Consider the following 26,435-nt stretch of genomic DNA (forward strand, 5'->3'; position numbering starts at 1 on the left):
AGTTGTAAATCATGTCGATGTTTCATACTTTGATTTACGATCTGTTACAGTGTTCACTTTCAACACATACTAAACTAGTGTGTACTTTGTTTAAACATATGTTTATGACTTCGGTAAGAAATGCTTAAAAAGGCCAACAAATTAAACAGCAGTTTTTAATACGACGAACATTCATATGGAATCTATTTGCGTTTACTTTTAATCTGGAGCTAAGGATAGCTCTTAAAATGTGTGATGTCCTAAAGTGTATGTGAGTGTGTCGTAGTATGTTATAAGAAATTTTCGTGAGTGATTGATTCAATTATGTCCAAACCATATTTAAGCCCGTTGTAGCAAGAACAGCTGCACACACTGCACACTTTTGGTATTTGTTGTTGGTTAAATTGAAAAATGTACGTTAAAAAAAATCTGATATCTGTATAAACTGATTCTATTAAAACAAAATGTGTGCAGTAATCTATAGTTAACATAATTTCTTAATTTAATACATTAAATATATTTATAATAATAAGAGCTTAGTTACATCACAAACGTCTACATCTCTGGTAAACATACACAACAGAAGCCACCGAACAGGTTAATGTTGTCGGCGTAAAAACAGGATCTCCATTAGCTCCATTAACATAGCTTAAATACGTTTAAGTTATGTCAGGATGTAAATATTAGTTTTTTTAACATTTTCTGAGACCATACCAAAATTGGACGAACTAAAAACTGAAATAACTTGCATAATCAACACATGTCCCTCTATCTTCATATCGAATTTTATCAACTAAAAATTTGTTTCCTGATATGTCGCCGGATCCAGAAATTACTTTTCACTTATATCTGTAACCATAACAACCACACTTTCGTCTTACAAAAAAACTATATCAAAACAAACAAACAACAAAAAACTAACAAACACACAAACAGACTGAAAATGCGTTCATATTCCGTGCAAAGTTTTATATCCTCATTCCGAGATGCATTGACCTCTTTTTGAGTAATCGCAGGATCTAGATTGTTTGGATAGCCAGCCGGACGGACGTACAAACAGACAGGCGAAATAATCCACATACTTACTATATGACCTTATATCTCCATACACAGTTTCATCAACTGAGCTTAAGTACGGGTTGAGTTTTCACAGGGGCAAGATTTAGTGTTCAATCATTTCACCATAATTTGTTTCTTACAGAGCAACTGAAAGAAATGTATTATCCATATTTAGCCCCCAATCCAAATACTTATTTTCATCAATCTTGCTTACGTATAGTTGATTTTATTTTTCACATATTTATGTAACCTTGGCATATGGTAGCACAGCTGAAAAGCAAACTCAGTGTTTATGTCTGACGGAAAAAAACAACAACACGAAATAACTTATTTAAAAAACAAAGCTTAAATAAACCTTGATTTATCTCAGGATCGAAATTCGGAGGGAAACACGTGAACATGGACCCACGCATGCACTGACGGAACTAGGGTTAACCTTTAACCCCCCCCCCTGGTTACACCGTTAGACGATTTATGAAATGCATGTCTTAGTCAGATACATTATGAATTGTCTTTTTAATCGGTATAAATGCGTTAAAAATATTTGAATGTTTATGACGATAAGTTGAATTACGTATGCTATGTCACATTGTATAACTATACAATATTACACATGTTTTTGAATTGGTGTTTTATGTGGGAGTAATCTATGCTTTGTTAATATTGTTTGTATCTATGGAACTATAAATAAAACGCTTGATTGAATGCATTTTATATGTTCATGTTTGAATCTATGACATTTTGTTGAAAAGGGTCGTTTTCCCAACTGTAAGCATCTTCCTTTACTTATCTTAATAATTATGTTGACCTTCATGCCCTTAATTTTTTGTCAAACCCTTAACAATACGCCCTCCCTAAGTCAGGTCATCCTGTCTTCAAGTGCTCATAATTGATGTTCATCGATGCCAAGAAACAGACAACGTGAGGACAACGCGGACAAAGAAAGTTAAAACCACACCGAACAATTGTGAATTGACGGATTGTTTTATTGTTTCCAGCATAAAATATTAAGTAGTGTCAAGTTTTTTAAGGGTCGCACTAGCATTTAATATCCTGGTTTATTTAAGTTAAGTTTAAATTCTTGTGAATTTTTATTAATACATTAAAGGGACCGTCCAACAGATTTTGGCATGTATTGAATCATGCCATTAAATGCTTTAAATTAATAAATTTAAACATATGACCTAAAAATCTCCATTAAAATAAAACAAGAATGCAATTTAAAAAAGGAAAAAAGTAACCCTCAACAGGGCTCAAACCACTGACACCTGGAGTCCTGGAGTAAAAAGTCTCACGCCTAGACCACTCGACCATCCATGCTCATGCTTAGAGCGGATGTAATTTTTGCCAATATAAGCAATCCTCGTAGTTTCCCAAAATATAACTACAACAACATAACTTTCCAAATTATTCCATCGTTTCGCGTCGCACGACGCTGTATAATTTTCAGGTTTTCAAATCGTCAAAAGATGCATATAATGGATATTTAAGAGCATGGTAAATGGTCAGTATTACTATTTCCTCAAAAATATCATAACAAAAACGAAAATTTGCAAATCTGAAACAACTTTTTTAAATTTTTTTGTCAATTTACCAATCTGTTGGACGGCCCCTTTAACATTTCTTTTGAACGAAACATGGATACACTTTCTGAATACATTTTGTTACAAGCGGTGCGTGATGTTTAGAACAATTGTCAAGAAAAGGAAATTTATTCTCTAGCGACTTTTATCGTTTTTTTTTAATTTGTTCATTTTTTATTTCGATGCTGGTACAAACGGACGCTTCAAAATGATTTGTGTTGCATGGATTACCGTTTTCACGATTGCGAAGTTATCATCGGGAAATGTCATAGAAGTATTGAACGCAACCGACCAGAAGGCGTATCGCGTTTTGGTGGGTCATAACAGACAGGTATACATTCACAATGGTTACTCTTTGATGCAATACAACACTTTGTCGCTCGAACCATCTAATCTTATGTACAAAGTGACCAACCCTGATTGCGACCCAGGAAATCCCAGTGCATGCCCGCCTTCGGTGTTTGAGATGATCACCCTCGAAAACACTCTGTATATGATCGTGTGCGGCTCAGCGTACAACGCTACGTGTCTGTTGCACTTAGCTTCCAATATATCTTCTGTGAACTACATAGTGGCCTCAAATGGCATACCACCATCAGCCCAGTTTGGAAGCCCTGTGTCGGCAATGATTGTTCACAGTCCGTCGAGACTCCTTCCAGTTTTCTCAGCCATTTCGCCTGCGAGCAACAGTATGCACTCTGATTGCAGCACGAATAACTGCACAAGCCGCTTTGCACTATCTAGAAGGTTATTGTTTCGCGGAAATGCCACGTCTTTCTACGTTCACTATGAAGGTACAAATACATTAAAAGCTAAACCCAACGTCTCTTTTCGATATATATACGGATTTTATGCCATCGATAGTCACAATAACCACAACGCCTATTTCTTAAAAAATAGACCGGAACATGATGGGAAAGAGATCGGTTATATAATACAGATTTGTGCAAATGACTCTAACTTTAGAGCTTATATGGAGGCAAAAATAGATTGCCACGGATACACTACCATCGTTGCTGCAACAATGTTAATGAATATGTTATACGTTGTATTAGACGGTGGAACGCTACAGCATCAGGGACATTCCGTTCTGTGCGTGTACAACGTTACGTCGATTGGTGACTTTTTCGACGGTCAGTTAAAGCAGTGTTTTCACAACACCAGTGGATCAACGCCTGATTGGATAGATGGAGCTGAGCCGGCATGTACACAACCATGGGTAAAAAAAATAAATATTTCCGTTACAATGAAATAAAGTGCCTCTAAATCTCGCAAAGGTTACACCCATCATTGTAAATATTTGTTGCGGTGTAAATATGTGGTTTGTAACCAGTAAACCATATATGTTTTTAAAATAGTCTAACCCATTTATGCCTAGTGGACTCTCCCATCCTTCTAAATTGGATCAATTTATTTCCAAAATTAGGGATGTCTAGTATTTTTATTTCTATATTTAGAATATTTCTTACAGAAATTCCTGTAAGCAAACAGCGCAGACCCTGATGAGACCATCTGGGTCTACGCTGTTTGCCAAGGCATTTTTTCTAGACGCTAGGCATAAATGGGTTAAAACTGTAAACACGATGTATTTTTTCGGCGTAGCTTTTTAACCCAGCTTTTCAACCTTGGCTAACCGTTAACCCAGCTTTTCAACCTTGGCTTACCGTTGAAAGCGTGCGATGAAATTTGAATAAACATTTCCCACCGGTAGGACAGAAACTTTTCGGAGTAGAAAACGCTCAAAATACAGTAAACACATTTATATTAATTTAAAAGGTAATTCAATTGACTTTTTATTTGTAAAGTATTGGGTACAGACAGGGATACTACAGTGCGTTTTGTTAACTCTGTGGTCAGTTTTATCTCTTATGCAAAGGCTTGAGGATAGAACAGTTTTACACTCAACTCTCGACATCACTACTGTTTGTGTGTGCCCCTTTATATTTAGAAGATTTTCAGCGTCAGAGCATTTTTTTCTTACAAACTATGTACTCACATCTAGTAATTACTTCCATAATGCTTCTGTGTACTAGTATATTTAATATTATAAAATTATTGTTTTCACTACCCCGATATTCGTTTGGACCGAACTATTTTTCATAGTTTTCGAACTTAAACGTTTATCATTTAAAAGTATAATGTTTTAAACAAGTCATCGTACCAGCAGTAAAATCTTGACCTCACTTTAATGCATCGCAATGCATTGCAATCCGACTCGCAAGGTATCAGGGTCAGTAAAAGGATTATATAATATAAACGCTATCGCGTTAACTTGGTGAACTGGACTTTTATTTGGACCAGTAATATCATAAATGAGGATATTCGGCGATATAATTGTGGTGTCAATTAAATTGTTAATGTTTTTTCAACAATTCCATGATAAATACTATTTTGATTAATTTAATTTAACAATAATTATTCCACCATATTGACCAATGTGTTGAGCATGGACGCAATGATTCCCGATACTATTAATAATCGAATATATATATATATATATATATATATATATATATATATATATATATATATATATATATATATATATATATATATATATATACCAATACATAGTGCCAGTTACGCGGTCTCTGTAGTTTTCAGACTGTACTTACGAGGTCAATAAAAAAAACGGGGTCTATATACAACCCCGCAATCTAGGCTCCTTTAATTACTATGAGGGGGGTGTAGGGGAGGTAATGCAATCAAATCTCACAATAAGGTCTTAAATCGAAAACCACAATCACGTCTGAAATTGAAATTGTATATACCTCGCAAATAAGTTCGCTATATATATTCCTTGTATAAGACGTTAAATAAATGGCGTGTTCATAAATAACAATATATAAGGTACCCTTATATACCTTAATTCGTGTTAATATCGGATAAAAAAGGGTATGGAGATACACGTGTTTAAAGTGGGAACCCCATGACCTATGTCTAAATCAGAGACCCCGTAACTGGTCATATGTGTGAATATATATATATATATATATATATATATATATATATATATATATATATATATATATATATATATTCACACATATTGCCAGTTACGGGGTCTCTGATTTAGAAATAGGTTAGGGGGTCCCACTTTAAAAACATATATCTCCATACCCTTTTTTATCCGATATAAACACAAATTTAAGGTATATAGGGGTACCTAATATATTATTATTATTAAATATACGTCATTTATTTAACGTCTTATACAAGGAGATATATAGCGAAATTAATTGCGGGGTATATACAATTTCAATTTTAGACCTGATTGTGATTTTCCATATAAGACCTTATTGTGCAATTTGATTGCATTACCTCCCCAACCCCCCCCCCCCCCTACATAGTAATTTAAGTTTTTAGATGAATTACATTGTAAGTGAAAAATTTAGCAATAATACATGATACAATCTCTCTCTCTCTTTGTGACGTCGACTTTTCATAATATGAAACATTATGCTTCATGGTAAAAGGTACATTTTAGCGCAACCTGAACAGCATCAAATGCGGATTCACAAAATATAACCACCGGGTGTTGACCAGCGGATCGCTTACACCCTCTATCCGACCCCACATACCCTTCTCTCAGAACATCACCTGCCTGGCTGCACGGGCGGATGGGGATCAGGGCAACGCCCTCTTCGTCCTTGGAACAAACAACGGCACTATTCTGAAGGTCTGTTTTTGTAACGACGCTGAACTACTGCCTATTTCAATTTGTGTTTGTTAAGTTTGCGTTTTTCTTGTGAAAATCTAAGCGCTATGGATAATGATGGCATTTAGATTAGATTTCATAAGATAAAACGGTGGGGAAAGGTGAACTGAGTTTAGTTTTGATATAATTATAAATCTGATATAACCAAGGTATGTGTCGTCAGAAAGAACAAATAATATTATGTCAGTCAACGTTTAACGAAAAGATACAGATCGCCGCTATATATATATATATATATATATATATATATATATATATATATATATATATATATATATATATATATATATATATATATATATATATATATATATATATATATATATATATATGGAGAAAGATATGCGGAACAACCGGATATACAGACATACAAACACAGACAGACAGACAGACAAACAGACAGACATATTCCTATTGGAGACTTCGGCGTGTGCGCCTAGCTACGGTGCAGAATGAAGCAGACATACTGTGAAATCCCCATCCCCATAAAAAAGATGGTTTATTCACAGTTATATACCCCACACTTTTACCGCAACACATCTTCCAATGTTGGAACAGTTTACATATATATATACGCTTTCATATGTTTATGTTTGCCCTTTATTAATAAAGAAATTTTATAATTATAAGCACATTGATCATGTACGATAATTAATACAGTTGAATTATATTTAGTGACCCGTTTATGACCAATGTTGATCTGTTGATAATTTAATGCAAATAGACAATCTCGCAGAGCTATTCCACCAAATCATAAGAATAAATTTTCCTGACCAATACTTTCCAACATTTTAATATTTAAAGACCACATTTGACGAAGAGTATTAATTAAAATCATATCACAGTGAAAAACATCTTTTTTCATTTTAACATGTGTACAGGCAAAACTAGACACGAATTATACATTGGATATCCTATTGTCGGTGTCCCCAACTTCATCTCGCGTAGAAAGTCTCACAATGGACCCAGCGGGCAGAGCGATATTCTACATTTCCAGCGGCAACGTACGTGCAATTTTAAATAAAATAGTCTTTATTTTTTTTATTTAAGAGAAACATTGTATCTGTTTATACGGCGGAGAAGGTACATGGTAATATCATGGGCAGATAGTATCATATGCAGTTTTTATATCGCTATCCAGTTCTCATGCTGATTCTTAATGCATTTTTGTAGTTTTTTAAAACGTCACATCACTTTACAAGACTGCAATACCGATGACTATTTTAACGCTCATACCGCTGCATCCGTTTCTTACGCCCGCTCACACTGCAGCATCCGTTTGCAAATCACGACCACACTGCAGCATCCGCTGGTAAATCACGATCACACTGCACCATTCGTTTGTAAATCACGATCACACTGCAGCATCCATTTGTAAATCACGATCACACTGCAGCATCCGTTTGTAAATCAAGACCACACAGCAGCATCCGTTTGTAAATCACGATCACACTGCAGCATCCATTTGTAAATCACGATCACACTGCAGCATCCGTTTGTAAATCACGATCACACTGCAGCATCCGTTTGTAAATCACGACCACACTGCAGCATCCGTTGTAAATCACGATCACACTGCAGCATAAATTTGTAAAGCACGATCACATTGCAGCATAAGTTTGTAAAGCACGACCACACTGCAGCATACGTTTGTAAAGCAAGACCACTGTGCAGCATCAGGTTTTAAAGCACTTTAGTTACAATGTAAAGAACAAACTAAGCAAACTGAATTCCGGGGAATACTATCAAACGATTCTTTTGTTTTTGATGAAAGGTCATAAAGCTGTCACTGGACGACTGCGGGATACACTCGGAGTGTGCGGCTTGTCTTCGAGACAGGACTGAGGTGTTGACATGCCATTGGATAATTTCTACTACCGGTCATGGACAATGCGTCAACACAACATCGGCTATCGCAAATGATACAAAATATTTTCAACATTATTGTCCACCGATTATTAACCTGGTGAGTGGTTAGCTTCTTTTCCGGTCATTTTTTTTATAGATTGCCGTTTTTTACTATTGTAATTATACATATTATTAAATGCAAAATCTTGTGTAGCCTATATATGTTTTAATGAAGAAGATGATGATAAGATGGATGACTTTATAGAAAGAGTATTATATAGATTTGTAAAGCTACGACGATTAGCTCATTTGATATCTTTATCAGATGCTTCATGTTAAAACACGAATACTAATTCAGATAACACCGGAAACGGGGCCCACAGCTGGTGGTACCCGGCTGACCATTCATGGACACTTCGGGGCTAACGATGCGACAAAACAAGTCCATGCCTTCATAGGCAACAACTCATGTGATAACGTTGATCGAAGCAATTTTCCAACCAAGTAATCAATCTTTAACTTTATTTACAAATAGTCAGTTACGCTCGGCTGGTCATTGTCTGCTCGGCCATTTTAGATTGTACCCGAGTTTTATTCCCGCCCAAACTCCGATGTCGTAAAACGCGCTGCGGAATACGAAACAAAATTCTATTGGAACGAAACCTGCCTCAACATGCTTTTTAGTAAGAGTTTCGATCAAATAGAGGTCATTTTACAGAATATTGACATACGTATGAACATAATTAATTCGGAAAAAACCCCGACAACGACCAATTTAGCGTTATAATGCCCTGTACGTTTCAGTATATTTGCCGTACCCGGGGTACATTTAGTATAGTTAAATGTTGAGTACATTAAAGTGCTACCCGGGCCGACAATGCCCAATCGAGCGACAGTTACCGTTAAAGCTGCTGACGTTATACTCTTAATACCAATCACACATATCATTTGAACGCTTCAATAATAATCAGTTCAGTTAGATTTCATGAACATACATGTGGAAAAAAACTGTTATAACTAACGATTCATTCGTTCCATATATAGCGATTGCACACAACATTGTGTTTTTGACACTTATATGTGTAACTTATTAAATTGCTTTAAAATGGTATATATTATTCCACGTAGCATTGTCTTGTTTGATGACGGTATTTTATGAAGGATTTTATGGTGTGTTTTGACAACACATTTTTTTTCCTGTTTTAGACTGGTATGTTTGACTACTCCGTTGTCTGATTTCGACCATAGCGGCGTCTCATATGAAATGTTCGTTCGTGTGAGCATCACGGCAAATAGGACGCAGACTTCGACCATTCCTGTCAATGGGGAAGCCACATCGCATAAGGAATTTTCGTTCTTGGTTTGTACCTACATTTGGTTCGCAATGCATTTATATTGAGTAATATATTAATAATATTTCAATATTTAGTTTCATTTTGATGTGTAGATGTATTCATGTACTAACTCATGCTGATAAGATAAATGTAAAGAAGACTTATTAAATTATGCGTATGAAATATACTTAATTTTTGTAACCGGATCCAATTAGTTTACATGGCATTTGTAAAATAAGACAAGGAACAAGTTGCAGAATAAAATGTTTACAATAATGAGAATTGTTGAGACAACAGTCTGGGTAACGTTCTAAGCTCCGATGTATGGACCAAATTATAAAATTTGAGTTGTAAAATATATTTATTTGAGTAAATAGCATATACTTAAATTGTATAATATGTAACTATGCCGACAATAACATTTGGGAATCTGAAATTCAGATTGTCTAGAACATATTAAGCTGGTTTCAATAGAAGTTATATTTTTAGCTATTCTTAGGCAGAACATTATTAAGAAGTAAAAAGTAACGTCTTTCCATCATTTAACTATAATTTAGTGCGAACGTATTGGGGATCATATTCAATGCATTAGTGAAATACATGTTCAGGAACCCTGGCTGAACATCAGCGACCACGCCTTCAGCAGACAGTCGGGAGGTGTACAGATGGTACTGCGTGGTCGCCACCTCAATACAGGCAGCAACCGGACTATTGCCATTGGTCAGGATAGATGTGACGTCACAGACAAGGACATGTATGGCAATCTGTTTCTAATTTCTATGTTTTTTTTTAAATTTAATGTTATCTTATTATGAGACTTGGCCTAAATGTGCTAACCATTGTTGTTACAGTTTGTTTCTATTATGAATAGAATGTACATGTATATGCATTACAAGTAATCGGAAGTAATACTACCATCCATAATCAAGTCTGAATATCTGGTTTTCCAGGTGTATTTTTACTTATTTTTGTTTCCATTGCCAATAAGCTGTTATTCAGAAAACCTAATGCAAACGAATAAAAACCTTATGCAAACGAATACATGTTGCTGTTGTTTATCAGGCTATCGAATGATACAATTACATGTCGGACGCCGACAAAAAAAATGTCGGGTGTTTTCAATGTCTCCCTCAACATCGACGCTGCAGTTTTGACAGGGGCTTCAATACACTACATTACCGATGCGGATGTTCTGACCTTTCATCCAATGGTCACAACTAAAAGGTAATAGCAAATAAATAGCCTATACTATTATCTTAAGATTTGAACGTAAATTGAACGATTGTGCCTCCACATGAAATTCAATCCACGGTCCATTTTAAGAATGGAAACTCATGGTCTGTTTAGGTAAAATTATGTTACATGGCGCTTTTAAACAGGGGCACTTAAAATGTCATAAGAGTCATTAAACCTCTGTTCATTGGTTTTAGCATGTACGCGCCCATTTCAGATTTTCATTTCTGGCATTTAGTTTATGAAACAAGTATATGCATAACCAATTCTGCTTAGTACTTAACAGAAGAACTTCAAGAGACCATCTATGTCAGTGATCAACACCATATTACTTCGCTCTAAAATTGTGCTTTCCGCGCACACACACTAATCTTTCCAGTGTTTAATTTATTAAGATATAATCAGAGTTTATAATTTATGTATAAGACTCACCAACATATACATACATGCAAAATATTCATTTAAAAATCATTGTTAAACCAAGTGGTTATTCTAAACTTCATTAGAATTTATCAAGTTTTACATTCTAAAGTAAATACAAATCAATATTGAACAATTTTTGTAATGAAAACCTAAGCGCTTAACCGAAAGGAATGTGTTATCGTATTTAAAAAACATGTATTGTAAGTTAAATCGGGGATATAACAATATCCTAACAGCATCAAACATATGACATCGTGGTTATGATTCATAGCGGCGGCATAAAGATGACTGTGACAGGAGAGAGACTAAACGGCCTTGGTAGAAACGTGCAACTCACTGCTGTTGACAGCCATGGACCTAATGTGCCCTGGGTTCTGGTATTGTTGTGCTATTAGATTATTCTGGTCTCGTTCTGCATTTTGTACAGGGACTCTGAAGCTCATCACAATATCATGTAAACTTAAGTATATATGAGTTTGAAATATATAGAGGATGAATAAATAAGCGCATTGATTATTTGTCAGTTAAATTCACGGGGCTATTCACAATAAAAACACATTTTAAACTTCCGAAAGCAAAGCTTGTATATCCAACATTTCCCTGCTTTAAGACATTAATTCCAAGCTACACAGGTAGCAATCAGTTTGGAAAAAAGAATTCGATGAGATCATCGAAGTGGACAGCACAAAATGGAAAGACTTGCATACAAAACAATTCTTTACAGAACAGAACAGAACAGAACAGAATAGTTTATTTTTGACTTAAGCATGTAAAGCTCATCGTCATTAACATACATATAGATAACAGCATGCGTTGAAGTACACACAAAAACACACATCATTTTAAAGAATAAATAATCTAAATAAACACGAAATAAACATAGTTCGTGAACATATTTCGTGAGAATGGTACATGGATAGGTTTAATACACAGTGGTCACACAATGTTATGCATATAGGTTTACAAATATAGGTATAATTACATATTTCTGACCTTATTTTTTTGTAAAAATGTATTTCTATTTAACACTACATATATATGACATTTTCTCTTATTTTAAATTACACAATAGACTTTAATCCCTAAATGGCATGTGCGATTTTTATTTCACTATGAATGCCTCTGTTCTTATCTATAACTGAGCTAAAATAGGCAAGATCATTAAGGTAGTCATCGAGTGCATGAAACAAAATAAGACATTGTTTATATGGTGCGTTATAATTTTTGATGTTGTTTCAAATGATTTGATATCAGTTCAATGCTGATACATGTCTTCGAAAAACCGTACAGTGCAGTGTGTAATTAACGAAATAAAATCAAGTGCCTTCAGCACTTTCTTTTATGTATTTCTTTGATGCTTGATCTTGTCGGTCTAATTACGGATGTCTAAGAAAACTCTATCACATAACGGTTGGCCAAATGACAACGTATCCGTGTATCAGAAACCAAGCAGTTCTGCTCAATTGGTCGTTGTTGGCTAAGGTGCTATTTAAAAGTAATCTTGGTACTCTTAAATATATATCATAATGTACACGGGAACGGAAAATACGCTTAGTTTAAACATATTTATTTCTTTTGTCAAGTACAATATATAAAAATACACAATACAATAGATATCAGAAAAGGATTGAAACGAAAGAAATAATTCTTACATGGTTTCTCTCCTTGTAATACGCTTAAAAGGCATGGGTACTCTAAAGTTTACTATAATGTACCCGGGTGAGGAAAACAAGCTTACAGGCACCCGGCCATACTCCGGGGTAATATCAGTATAGTTTCCGTACCTCGGGCACTTTGTTTGATGCTAAAGAGTATCCGAGGTAGTTTAGAGTACATCCTGACAAAACAATGACCAATCCAGCGTCCGTGCATAGTGAATGCTTTTACCATGTTTGCAAAAATAAATATCATGTTCATGGCTGAAGTTAACATCAGAAAAATGGTTGAAACCAATTAATGATAAAACAAAACCAATAGCCTGGTGTAAATATTAGCTCTTGTAATAAATGTCACTTTTTCACTATAAAACATGTATTAACATTGATTTTTTGTTTCGTTTTTTCTTTGGTATTTAAAAAAATGCAATTGCCATTTTTTAATATAAACAATTCCTTATAGTACATTATGAATACTAATATCTTATTCTTCTTCTAAATGTCTCTCTTATTACTAGCTGCGTTGTTATGTGCATCATGGTTTGTGCTTTTATATGTAGCAACGTGACAGTCTTTGAACTATTCCCCTTGATTGGATTTTGATTGAATGAAATTTAGAGCAGATAAGAATACGAGTGTTCAAACTTTATTCAGAACAAAAGACAATACTTTGAAAACATATAACTACATTCACGACACATGCATTACATTGTTTAAATACTTTTTGACAATTCGTTATTAACAGAATATTTATTATTTAAGAGTTTGTGTAAATTAGTAATACAATATATAACACAATACAGTGATTTTCTTGAACTTATTTATATGAAATAAGCTAAGCATTAGGAAACTTGTTTAAATCCAGGATCCAGGCAACTGTTCGTATGGGGATACTTCATTAGTCTGCAGTACGGGAAAGTTTCGAGGAGACCCGAATGACACTCATGTCATTCCCATCCTGGTTAACAGCTACGGTTGGCTAACCAACAACAGTATTGAGCGTGTCAGGGTTATCAAAGACCCTGTCTTGAAAGAGAGCTGGAGATACATCTCCATCGAAAAGCCAATTATTGAGATCAAGGTAAAATGCTTTTGTAAATGTTTGCAATATATTTAGCACACAACATTTAAAGATACAAGTAAGAGTATAACACAAACCAGTGGTTTCGTTAAATGGCAATAATATCACTGGACAATAAACGTGTACACTTTTGTGTTAAACAGGGCTCAGGTTGGTCGACCATTCCAATCGAAAACTTTCGTGTTACTGTCAACAAAGACATTCCGTGCCACGTACAAAGCGTCAATGAGAGCATTGTGTGTGAAGTGGATGTTGAAAGTAACGTGTTCCCACAAGGAAAAAATCTGACAGTGAAGGTAAACGTTTGCTAAAATTATACGGTTATTAACATACGCCACGTCAGAAAAACTTTTGATTTAATAAAATCTTTCAGATTTCCCCAAAAGAGTTAGTCAGATATTGAGCTTTAAATCGAACCCGAAATAGCGCAACATAAAACCTTGGTGTCACAATACATAAACAACCCCGAACGCCCAATGCCGCGTTTTTTTGCGTGTATAAGCCAGTAATTATTTCGCATGAGTTTGGAAATTAATGATATCGTATTTAACATCTTATTGCGAAATTATGATTTCCTTAGTTAACGCTATATTGTATAATATATTTCATTTTTTGGTTGACATTAAACACATGATATATTGTTGACAGAGGCAATTAATACTCCTCGTGACCTTTCAGTGTTCCATTGGATTTCGGGACTATGACGTTGGGACAGTAGCCTTCGAACAGGAAGAACCAGATGTACGGCAATCTATGGCACCGCACAGTAACAATGTCTACACGATGTATGGCATCATAGCCGGATCTGTCATCGGCTGCTTTGCGCTCGTTACCTGCATCGTTATCTCCGTCGTCAAGTACAGCAGGTACCTATTTTTCCTGCCTGCACATAACAACAGTCGATATGCTTATATGCTTAGTACAATTTAAATGTCCGTATGTACAAGGGAAGTAAAAATTTAACATTTAACAAGTGATTGTATTATAAGATTCACGTACTATACAGTTTACGGTCATTTCTAATGATATTTGTATGACACGCTGTATTTTAAATAAACACATATACACACAATACAGATACACATATACACAGGTATTTGCAACCATAAACGGAACGCAAAAATTCTTTACTTAAAATACTTAAAATAAATAAGGTAGACTAAAATAGGCAATCGATGATATTTGCATTGCGTTCAGGTTAGGAATATGCATCAAAGCAAACTTCAATGTGATGCCAGTCACACATCCCATACGGAGGGACTTGCTTGACTACTTTTTTTTTAAAGCACACATATAGTAATCCGTATGTTTTTTAACATTGACTTTTTATGAAAAATACGTGCCTGCACAGATCGAGTAATTAAAGAAATAAATCACTACGCATGCTGAGAAAAATTCTACATGCCTATAAATGATAAAAGAGGTAATTTAGTTTTTGAAATACGTACTGTAATGCTGGTTCAAACTTCTACCAGGAACAAGTCACGTCGTCTGCAGCATGACTCTTTGAACGTGCACTTCCGACGGCAAGAGCACGTGCTGTCCTTGGAGGGATTGTCGGAGAACCAATCTTCAGATGTGCTGCAGAATCGACAGAATGGTTAGAAAAAATGCGTAGAATGTTCTTGTAACGATTTAAGAAAAAGTAAATAGTTTTGATGACATTAATATCAATGGTGACTTTTAAAACGCAAAATCCTGTAAATGAAATTTCACGGTCACATACTTTGGCCAACTCATTGTTTTGAGGTACAAACCACCGGTCGCGTATTTCAGATTACAGGCAGCGCCTAGTTGTTCAGCTGGCATCAGCACATGAGCACAGCTCGGACGCGAAAGAGACATCCCCGCTTCTGCCCGAGATGGAGCCCGAGATTCTGAGGGTACTTGAAGAGAAAGGCCTTCTAATCAACAGCGAGTGCCTCATCCTTGGCGAGCCGGTTGGCGAAGGTTGGCGCTTATGTGGAATTATATGTGTTATAAATGTAACCGTGTTTGTGCATTTTGAGTTATAAATCTTCGTTTAAAAGCCATCGGTTTTTTCTGGTCATAGGCGTATACGAATTATTATATTTCGAAGGACAACTATTGTTTAATTTAAGAATATTTTCACCAAAAATACATTAACTTACGTAAAAAAAACACACAAGTATATTTAAAACACCACATCACTAATTCATTCGAGCACTGAAATCAGTACACATTATGTATGTACCTATGCTTCTGTCTAGGACATTTCGGTCAAGTGTTCAAAGCATACCTTCGACAAGTTGGAGAGAATATGGAAAAAACCGTCGCAGCGAAGACTATCCATCGTAAATATGTTCATTAATTTGAAAGTTTTGCTTGAGCGTTTTTTACATATTGACATTGTCAATTCATACGTTGTTGAACCCTCACTTATACTTAATTTTAATGAGTTATTAAAAAATATTTTTATAACATTTTATCTAAGGTAAGCACAGCATTTGGATTAAATTCCGCAGTAAATTCCGTTTAAAAAATGTCTTCCGATGTAACAGGAAACAACCCAAAGGACATGGATGTGAACATGTTCATTAAAGAGGCTCTCATTATGAAGGACTTTGAGCATAAGAACGTCATGCAGCTTGTCGGTATCTGCTTCGGAATCGAGCGGCTTCCATTGGTCGTCCTGCCGTTCCTGAAACTCGGCGACCTTCTCTCCTACATACGTAACGTCAATAACGTACGCGTCAGCTGACGGTCAATTTGTATTTTGAATGTAGACGTTCTAGATATGACAATTCGTTGGATCTATACAATTACTAAGTTGACGATAAGCATGCTTGAAATCGTACCATTAAAATTTGATAAGCATGAAAGGGTTTGCCCTCATGTATAAGGTCATTCCCATAGGGAACGGTGTGGGATTATCTTAATCGATTATGTGATATTTTATCTGAACTTAAACACCAATACTGGCTAGCCGTCTTGATAGGGTAACAATGAACATTTTTAATCAGATAGCAAAAAGGTTCATTTTGATAACAAATTATTTGTATTGTTCACATATTGTGTATTGTAGTTGTGAATCCGCTAGAAGTCATATGAATATCAATTATAAGAGTTGCTCAGCTCGGAAAGCAATGCCATTTTATAGCATAATTTTTGGCAGTTGTTACTGGTAGGTTCCACGTGTCCGTGACCTTGTCATGTACGGTGTTGATATCGCAAATGGAATGCAGTACCTCGCAGAACTGAAGTTTGTACACAGAGACTTAGCTGCCAGAAATTGCATGTGAGTAGTGCAATTATGATTTTTTCAAAAGCCAAATATCATTACCTAAATAGGGATTTGACTGTTGTTTTTTTTGGAACACGTTCTTTAAGACCATCTTCCATCGAGATTGTCGAACCAAAAACGGTACGGGATGGTTTGAGTGGCCTAACTTATGCACATTCAGCAGGAGAACCGAATATATTTATTGACCTTGTGCAATATATTGAGATCAAATGTACCGACATGGTAAACGTTTTAACTACTTAAGACATAACAGAAGTACAGAATCTTGTTGTATGTGGGTATGTGGATTGTTTTAGCTTAACGATCTTAAAGATGACGGGGAGCTACTGTAACTACGTGTACCAGTTTTCAGCAATGGTCTTATTTACGAAAATTTTAAACCATACGGTTAAAGAAGTCAGAACAATCGAACATTTGTGAATAAGCAAACATTCGTAAAGTGAAACATATGTTTACAATAGATTTTTACTTTAAAAGGCGTTCTCGTAAACTAAAAGCTTATGGCCATTTACTCATTTGCTTTATTGTTTTCTTCGACTTTTTTATAGGATGGTTTAGTCTTAACTATTTATGAAAAGCATAAGCAAATATCTTAATAATTTGCGTTAAATACAATATATCCTCTCGTCAAACGTTAAATTACGTTGGAAAGTTTGCAAACATGCTTTAATATACTTATTTTTACAAGAACATATGTATTCACCTATGTTCCAAGGCTTGCCGACGACATGACGGTTAAGGTCTCTGACTTCGGATTGTCACGTGACGTATACGAGAAGGAGTACTACAGTTCCGGTGACAAGACTACGAAACTTCCGGTTAAATGGATGAGTCCGGAAAGTCTCGAATTCGGAATCTTCAGCTCTAAATCGGACGTTGTATGTACACATCCGATTAAGTATCATGCTTATTGACTACCTTTTTGTATTGAGTATCACGACATCAAAAACGTACTAATAAGATATCTAGATCTAGATCGTCCACGTGATATATTATGAAATAAATATAATATAACCTGTAATTGTACCAATAAGTAAACTAAACATGACATCGGCCTTTCGCTAATACCGGATTCATATAAATATAGATGTTGCACCTACAATGACATGCAGTCCCAGATGAATATTGTCTAATTTTGTCATGCTAATATATCTTTATCAATATAATAACAAGAATGTGTATATTTTTAATTTTAGATTACCTAAAATTTGGTAAAATTTGAAATATATTATATATTATATTACTAGTTCGCTTACGTAGCCATTTCCTTTCATATTCATGCATTCAAATACCGTGTGTGTTTCAGTGGTCGTACGGCGTTGTTCTCTGGGAGCTTCTTACGAGAGGCATGTGTCCCTACCCGGCCGTGGACAACTGGGACATGATGCGTTACCTGAAGACAAACAGGCGGCTCGAGAAACCAGACTTCTGCCCGGATGAAGTGTACGTACATGTATCAAATTATTACTGGATTAATCGGTATGGGCATCGCTGTTGAAAATCAGGAGATCATTTCGCAATATGTGCAATCATGTTGTAAATACCATTTTGTCTCGCAATGGTCGAACTATTTTGTTGTTTTTAAGGAAAATGTGATACGACGAACTAGGTAAACGCATTGTGGAAAGTGAAGCTGTTTGTTTTGATTGCTTTTTATTATTGCGCCTACCCTCAGAGGAGATTATAATATTGAATTTAAAAAATATAAATAGCATTATTAAGTACGCACTGTCCTTTATTTCGATTTCATATCTAAAATACCCAATGGTTTGCTTTAATAATAATTCCAAGGACTGTGAGCTGCATTTCAAATAATCGTTCACTTGTATTCATACCATCGACAAATTATTTCGTATTTGACGTACGGTTTATCAAAGTGTAGATCATACAGGTCTACACACTTTCGTGCTATATTTCAATGAAATTTAATTTCACACGGTTAAATCCCTCATCGATTCAAATATTGATCTTTGTTTAACGCATTTAAACATCCCAATCAAAACCAACATTAACAAAATAAACCTTATTTACCAACTCATTAAGACACACACCTTATACAATCCATTAAGAAACACAACACTGCGTGACATCGTATGCATAAATAAATGTGCGTATGTTGCAGGTACCAGGTGATGTTGCGTTGCTGGCAATGGGAACCAGACGACAGACCGACTTTCTCTGAGCTGGTAACCAGCATTCCAGAGATCTTATGTCGCCGTGGGAGATTCTCCTCCAGCACCAGCAGAGTCATTTCTGAGAGCGATTGTAAATAGTGGGCACGAATAAGCTTACTCGAAAATATTAAGCTGATATTTGACTTCTCCCTACGTAATATGTTTGTACAGTTTGGATGGTTCTAGAACATGTGTGGAAAGTCATCATATATTTTGCTTATATTGGACCGTGCCTCGAACAACAGCTTGTTTGATGCCATTATATTTTAAACTATTCCTTTTATGTTCTGGCTAAACGTGGACATATCTTGAATTAAAATTAAGTGTACATTTGTTTGGTACAATAACACGTTAGGGGCACTAATTTTTGAGGATTTTGTACGCGTATAGTTGTTCATACGAGATGACCGGCCGATATTTGGCAGTTTCCCAAAGAAATAATTCGTTTACAATGTGGTTGACACGCGTATTCGGGAGCTCTCATTTCAGATATTTGGCATACATGGGATTGTTTAAAAAAAGAAATATCGAAGGAATGCATGATTTGGTTTATGCAGTGACATTGATGGAATACTGTTCGTTATAATTACTTAAGGATTATTCGGTTAACATTTTCAAGTATGGAATCGAACATGTTAAATATGAGTTAGCATATACATGTACGCTAACGAATACATGCTTAATCTATCATTTAAACAGTTAAGCAAACAACACAGCAGAAGTAATAGATGTTAATATTGTTTCAGATTAAAGTATTTCACTTTGCATATGATGTAATAAAGTGTAATATATTAGAGTGCATCTTGAGTGTTTTCTGTGTTTATATGCAAATAAATGCAAATGCGAATAGTTGTTGGAGACTTACAAAGTCAGTAGCACAAACAGAAGAGAAATTTTGTCATAACATATGGTGCTTTATTTATGACAAGTAATTTGCCTAACAACGCCCTAACAACTTACTACGCCCAGAGTCATTAACAACGTATTTAAGCGTAAAACAAACTTAACATCATATTATCACAATTCAAACAATAGCTCAACCAAATAAAAGCAGTGACAGTAACCTTGGGTGTGCTTAGATCTTCCCAATTGTCTTTGTATTTCGTCGTCAGGTATTTCGTGATGTTTTGTGTTTGTGTTTATTTCGTTTATATTTTCACGTTGATAGTTAAACATATTGTTAACCTTTGCCAAATGTATGCATATTCTCACATCATACGTTACTGTTTATTTGTGCTTCCAAAGGAAGAGTTTTTTTTATATGGACACGACACACACCAAACTTAGTATAACAGATAGAATTAAATATGTTTATATCTAATATACAATCAGCATGGAATCAATTCACAAATATGTTAGAAGAAAAAAGCAATAGTAAAACAATTTTATGGAATAATGAAAACATAAACGCAAAGTTTAACCTTTTTCTATAAAGACTGGTTTGAAAAGAACATTAAATATGTCGATCAGCTATTTGATTACCGAATAAACGATTTTTATTCCTTTGATAATATTTGCTACTTGTATGAGATCCCAGCGATATACTTCCTTATGTATTACACGCTAATCAAAAGTATTCCATCACATATAAAATCTATTATAAACACGAACAACAAAACAGAAACCGAACAAACCATTATACAGAATGAAAATAAACAACATCATTAACGAACCACCTAAATTTCAAATAAAATGGCAAAACATATTCCAAGAGCATGAATTTAACTGGAAAGAACTATTTTTAAGTCTTACAAAACAACAATCGACATCACACTTAGAAACTTTCAGTTCAAACACCTACATCAAATAATCGCGACCAATAAGTAATTACGTGTGAATTTATAACTAATAACCATATCTATACTGATACTCTATATCAAGGTCATTATTTCAATAACCTAACAAATGAAAGTTTAGATTCGACCGAGTTGATACTTTTATTAAATCTCAATTCAATTCCTAGAGTGCAACCTTCTTGTTCAACTAATACAATACAGTCGAAAGTATTATACTATTTCACTAACGTACGCTAGAAGCTTTTTTGTAAGCTTTATTTCTAAAATAATTGTTGTTGGTGTTATTGTTTTTGTTGTAAAAACAACCATACTTTTAATGAAATGTACACACATAGTTGTATGATGATTATTACCAAAATAGGATATGATGTGATTGAATACTTATGTTATATGTTATGATTTAAGTTGTGAGAATAGGTCATAATGATTATAGATATATATAAAATAGTGTAAATGTCAACGCTATCATGATATGTTATAACATGCACTCAGTGAGGTAACTAATTATTTAGCATAGATAAAGTCTCTTGTTACAAACAAGGTAGTGTGCCTGCTACATGAAAGCGATCTTGGCATCGCACAAGTTTCCAGATCCAGGAGAAATTGCAAGAACAACAAGGCAAGGACATGCTTGAAAGAACTGGTCGCTTCATGAGTGACTGCGAAATGATGAAGAGAGGTTCTTCTTCTTTTGGACTTACTTAGAAACTTCAAGTCATCGAGATACACCTGCAATAGCGCCTGATACACAGTTCCGCAGGCTAAAGCATACGCTTACATAAGGTGTTCCTGTATCGATGGGAAGAAAGAACGGTAGGAAAATGCATTATATATTTAAATAAAATTATATAAAGACCATTCATTTTAGTTGAGGCGTTCCTTTTTAGTGCTCACGTGATGGCCTTTGGTAGGTTCTGATGATTAAACATTGTCGAAAGGACGTGCACGTCATTTAAGTACCATACGGACACGCAAACAGCGCAGTACTTCTCAATTGACAGATTGAAGATTTCGTCAGGAAATCAGTGGGCGTCCTTTGGTCCTTGAGGGATGTATAGTATCCCCATCCTGTTTAACATTTTCCTTGAGAACATCATCCATGAGACGCTAAAAGACCATCACCCCCAACTACATCCGGCGCAACTTGATATTTGCTAAACATGGGTTGACTCAGCAGTAAACTCCTTGACCTCAATACGGGATGTAGCTCAGAATGAAAAGTAGGAGATCATGGTGAACAGCGCCAACATCTCCAGTGAAAACACTAAAATGAATGGCGAGAAGCTGGAAGAGGTGACCAGCTTCAAGTAATTTGGATGAACGCTGTACAAGGATTGTACCAGAACTGCTGAGATCTGAATAAACCTTGCCACAAAGACCGCAACGCTTGCCAGACTAAGCAGTTGTGGTTAAGAAACTCCATAAGTTTCCCCGCAAATTATACGCTCTTCAAGTCCCTCGTAGTCGACATCCTACTTTACGGCTGCAAGACCTTATCGCTTCACGCGCACACAAATCGCAGAATGCATGCCGTTGAACAAACGTGTCTTCTTCGAAAACTGCTCCGCATTTCCTACATGAACCACAAAACCAGCGAGAACGTCCGGTACATTACGGCAAAAATTGTGGGCCCACTATAGCCCCTCCTTGCGACCGTCAAGCGATTTGGTTTGGACATATAATTCAATTTATTGTAAGTAAAACGATGCCATATATGTATTAAACAACTGTATTATATTATTTGAGCTGAGTGATTTGCTAAAGTAAAAAGGTACAAAACATTGCAGGTATGTACTCTCATTTATTTTTGATCATGCATCTTTGAATACAAGTGACAGTTTGCTTAATTTTCAAGAACAATATAGTCTCATGTTTTTAGATTTGAAAGAATGATATTATGATCAATAATAAAAAAGTCCACGAAAGCTCGCCGCCACAAGCCGTTGTATGTTTCTATGATTTTGTTAGTTGTGAAATATTGTTAATCTTGATTTAGTTGTATCAAATGTGTAAAAAAAAGAAATATTTCCGGATGGACCACCTCATCCAACCACAGATACCTTCTTTGCAGGTATATTCCCCTGTGTCAGAGCACAATGCTGAGGAAATACTTGGATAATTACTTTGGCATGAATGCTTTAGAAACAATACATAAAGAATCTATAGAAAAAAACATCAGCGTGAATACATTTATTTAAAGCTGCCTTTTTGAAGATTTCCTCTTACGTTTTAAAATTATTTCTAATTTACATCAAGCGGAGATCCTGTCAAGCTCCGAGCGTGGTTGAATTGGCACTTACAAAACTCGGTTTGAAGCACATCAAGGATTCCGATTGTCACATGAATTGTTGAGCTTTATCAACGGCGAATTGGTGATCGTTTGTAGATTGTTTTTTTAATCTGTCAACCATAACACTCATCAAATATTCCATTCATATTTCCTCAATCCTCAATTCTAACTATATTATTCCTTTCATTATTGATCTATGAATATTCTCTGAACACCGATAATCCAACAACAAATTGTTCCTGTTTGAATACTTTTGAATTTCGATACAATCACTGGCCACCGGAGAGAGCAGAATAACAAACAAATGTTTGTCTTAATTAATTGAACTTTTTTCGCCCCATACAAACCTAAGATTCACATACTGCCAATTATTTCCTATTAATAAAATCTTAATACTACCCAGTTGTTGCCCTTGAATTGAGATGGTGATTAATAACACCTACCCATGACAATGTCGATGTGCAATTACAACTTTCACTCTTGGATAACAAACAAAGCATGTACCTAAACTGTTATCCCAATTAGCCTGTGCAGTCAACACATGCTTATTTGGAACGAAACTTTCCGCTGTATGAATTTTTCGTTTCAGTGTATTTTCTAAACACTAATCCAGTGTAGTCGAAGAGTGTTGTCCCTAATTAGCCTGTGCAGACTTCAGAGCTTTATTTGGTATCACACTTCATGCATATGCATTAAGCCCAGCTTTACCAGATCCAGGCCCATATAGTTGGAGTTCTTCCATTCGGTTAGCTGTTTAAGTCCTCAACAATCGTATGCAACAATCTAATGCAACCATCTGAGACGATAACCTTAGGCAACAATCAACAGCAAGTATAGTATATTTAGATCTATTTATAAATAAGAAGTGTTTCTATGAATTGTGTTTTGATTTGGTCATTTGATCGCGCTTCATGGCTTTATTTGCTCTTTTCTACCAACCCAATGGTTAATTGTACTAAATTAAAACCATTATGGCTACTTGTCAGAGCCGGCAAACATGGAGACTGTGTAGCAACACTACAAATACTTATTTCGTTTTACGATCTGTATGTGTGGCGAAAACATCTTGTCAATTTGTGTGAAGTCAGCCTGATTTTGACACGCGTGTCGGGCCAACGATTGGTCGAGCATCAGGCATGTATCTAGTTTCGCGGACCGATTTAATTCAAGGAGAATAAAAACAGCCACTATTAACCGTAATGTTTTACTTTGTGAATTTTCTATAACACAGACTCAAAAACTGTTATACGAAAATAAATTCAATTTTGTTATTTATTCAACGTTTGTCAATACATCTCCAAGATATTTCGATTTAACCTAGTTTCCAACTTGGGGGGGGGGGGGGAGGGATAGCACAGAACGTGTTTGTTTTAAAAAATCTGCTTCATCTTGTAAGCGTAATTTCATATTTTTCTCAACTTCAAGGGGAGATGTTTCTGAACTTATTCTAACGTTGCTCATTTACGATAGGGGTTAAGTACTTATGGATATGAAAACACTGTAAAAGTTTGAAAAAAAAATGAATGAAAACGGTAAATAATCAAGAACACAAACGTTTCATTACCCGTTTTTTAGTTTTAAAATGTTTAGTATCACAGCATACTATGCAGTGTAGTATTTTGTGTATTAAAATGATCTACATGGCGTAAAGACATATGGTCCGTATGGTCCGCAAATCCGGGCCGTATAGTCCGCAAACCTGAACCGTATAGTCCGCAAACCTGGGCCGTATGGTCCACAAATCTGGGACGTATGGTCCATGGTCCGTATCGTCCGTATACCCTATTGGCTATAATATTGTGTCGATAAGAAAAGGCGGGAAAGCCAGTGGAAAGATAGGGTTCTATAATGTGTTTACGAACCCCCCCCCACCCTCTCACACATATATTTCATGGGCATTATAAAAACAAAAAATGGTTAAAATAAAACAGCATATTTATGTAAACTAAAATGTCTACATCAAAACAAAAAGTTACCATAGAACACAAATACAATAATTTGATTGCTGTGGTGCATACAAGAGCAAGGAACAACTCTGCATGGAGATTGATACACTCACATTTATAAAACACTAGAATTACATTTATATCAAAGATACTGAAAAATAACAGATTATGCATAATATCATAACCATTCTAACAATCATTTATTTTTTATAATAATTATTATTATCAGTTATAAGAAAGTTTTATCCATGATGGAAGAATTTTAACATACTTTCTACCATTCCTTGGTTAACCATTTATTAGAAAATTCAAACAACTGCAACACAAAAATAATATAAGGTTTTAAAATGAGTCCTTTCTTTTTTAGAATGATTGAGCAACACATTTTCATCTTTACCTTTACTGCAGCGTAATTTGTTTTTAATTTCTTAAATACATATATATTTAAATTAGTTATCATTTTTTCACAGACAAATACTAATTGGAAAAAGGCCAGCAACGACTTACTTTGGGTAGGCTCAGTTTTCTGGCTCGCACTTGTCGGAAACTGACCACACTGGATGACATACCCCGGTAAGATCCTATTTGTATACATATGTACTTAATATTTGTTTCACTTTGATAGCAAGTGTATTTGTATATAATACCATTAATAATAAAGTTAATGTAGAATGAGCGACGCTATTTGTCTAGATTGAGTGATATCTGTTAAGCAGATGTGGCAGTATCTCAGTAACACATCTGTGAACATTATGAATGCAATTAATTGTCAATTAAAATGTTGTTAACTGTTAAGCACATTATGAATTCAATTAATTTCAACTTAAATGTCGTTGACTTTTGAGCACATATGGCAGTATCTCATAAAATGATCATTGAAATAAATGAATGCAATAAGTATCTTTTTAATGGCATGCTGACGCCACGCCAACGTTGTTGCCCAAGCTGTTGATGTAATTTTGCAACTTACTATGTTCAGATACATGTAATCTGGTAATTAAACAGGACACTTTAAGATTGAATTTATTACGTAACATCACATTACGGACCT

The 26,435-nt window shown here is 35.1% G+C and overlaps 1 protein-coding gene across 1 annotated transcript; it reads left to right on the top strand.

The window, feature by feature from the left end:
* Positions 1-2,713: 2,713 nt before the first annotated feature.
* On the top strand, positions 2,714-20,148 carry LOC127881492 (hepatocyte growth factor receptor-like). The gene is made up of 20 exons (XM_052429398.1): positions 2,714-3,840; positions 6,109-6,300; positions 7,221-7,343; positions 8,114-8,305; positions 8,546-8,691; positions 9,394-9,547; positions 10,130-10,275; positions 10,584-10,745; positions 11,449-11,554; positions 13,698-13,913; positions 14,057-14,209; positions 14,592-14,779; positions 15,389-15,513; positions 15,690-15,863; positions 16,145-16,228; positions 16,436-16,620; positions 17,063-17,172; positions 17,894-18,056; positions 18,485-18,621; positions 19,301-20,148. Exons 1-20 carry the CDS (start codon positions 2,830-2,832, stop codon positions 19,449-19,451), a joined length of 3,918 nt encoding a protein of 1,305 aa, XP_052285358.1. The 5' UTR covers positions 2,714-2,829; the 3' UTR covers positions 19,452-20,148.
* Positions 20,149-26,435: the final 6,287 nt, after the last annotated feature.

Source organism: Dreissena polymorpha, chromosome 5, assembly GCF_020536995.1.
Source record: "Dreissena polymorpha isolate Duluth1 chromosome 5, UMN_Dpol_1.0, whole genome shotgun sequence".
In the NCBI taxonomy this organism is placed as follows: Eukaryota; Metazoa; Mollusca; class Bivalvia; order Myida; family Dreissenidae; genus Dreissena; species Dreissena polymorpha.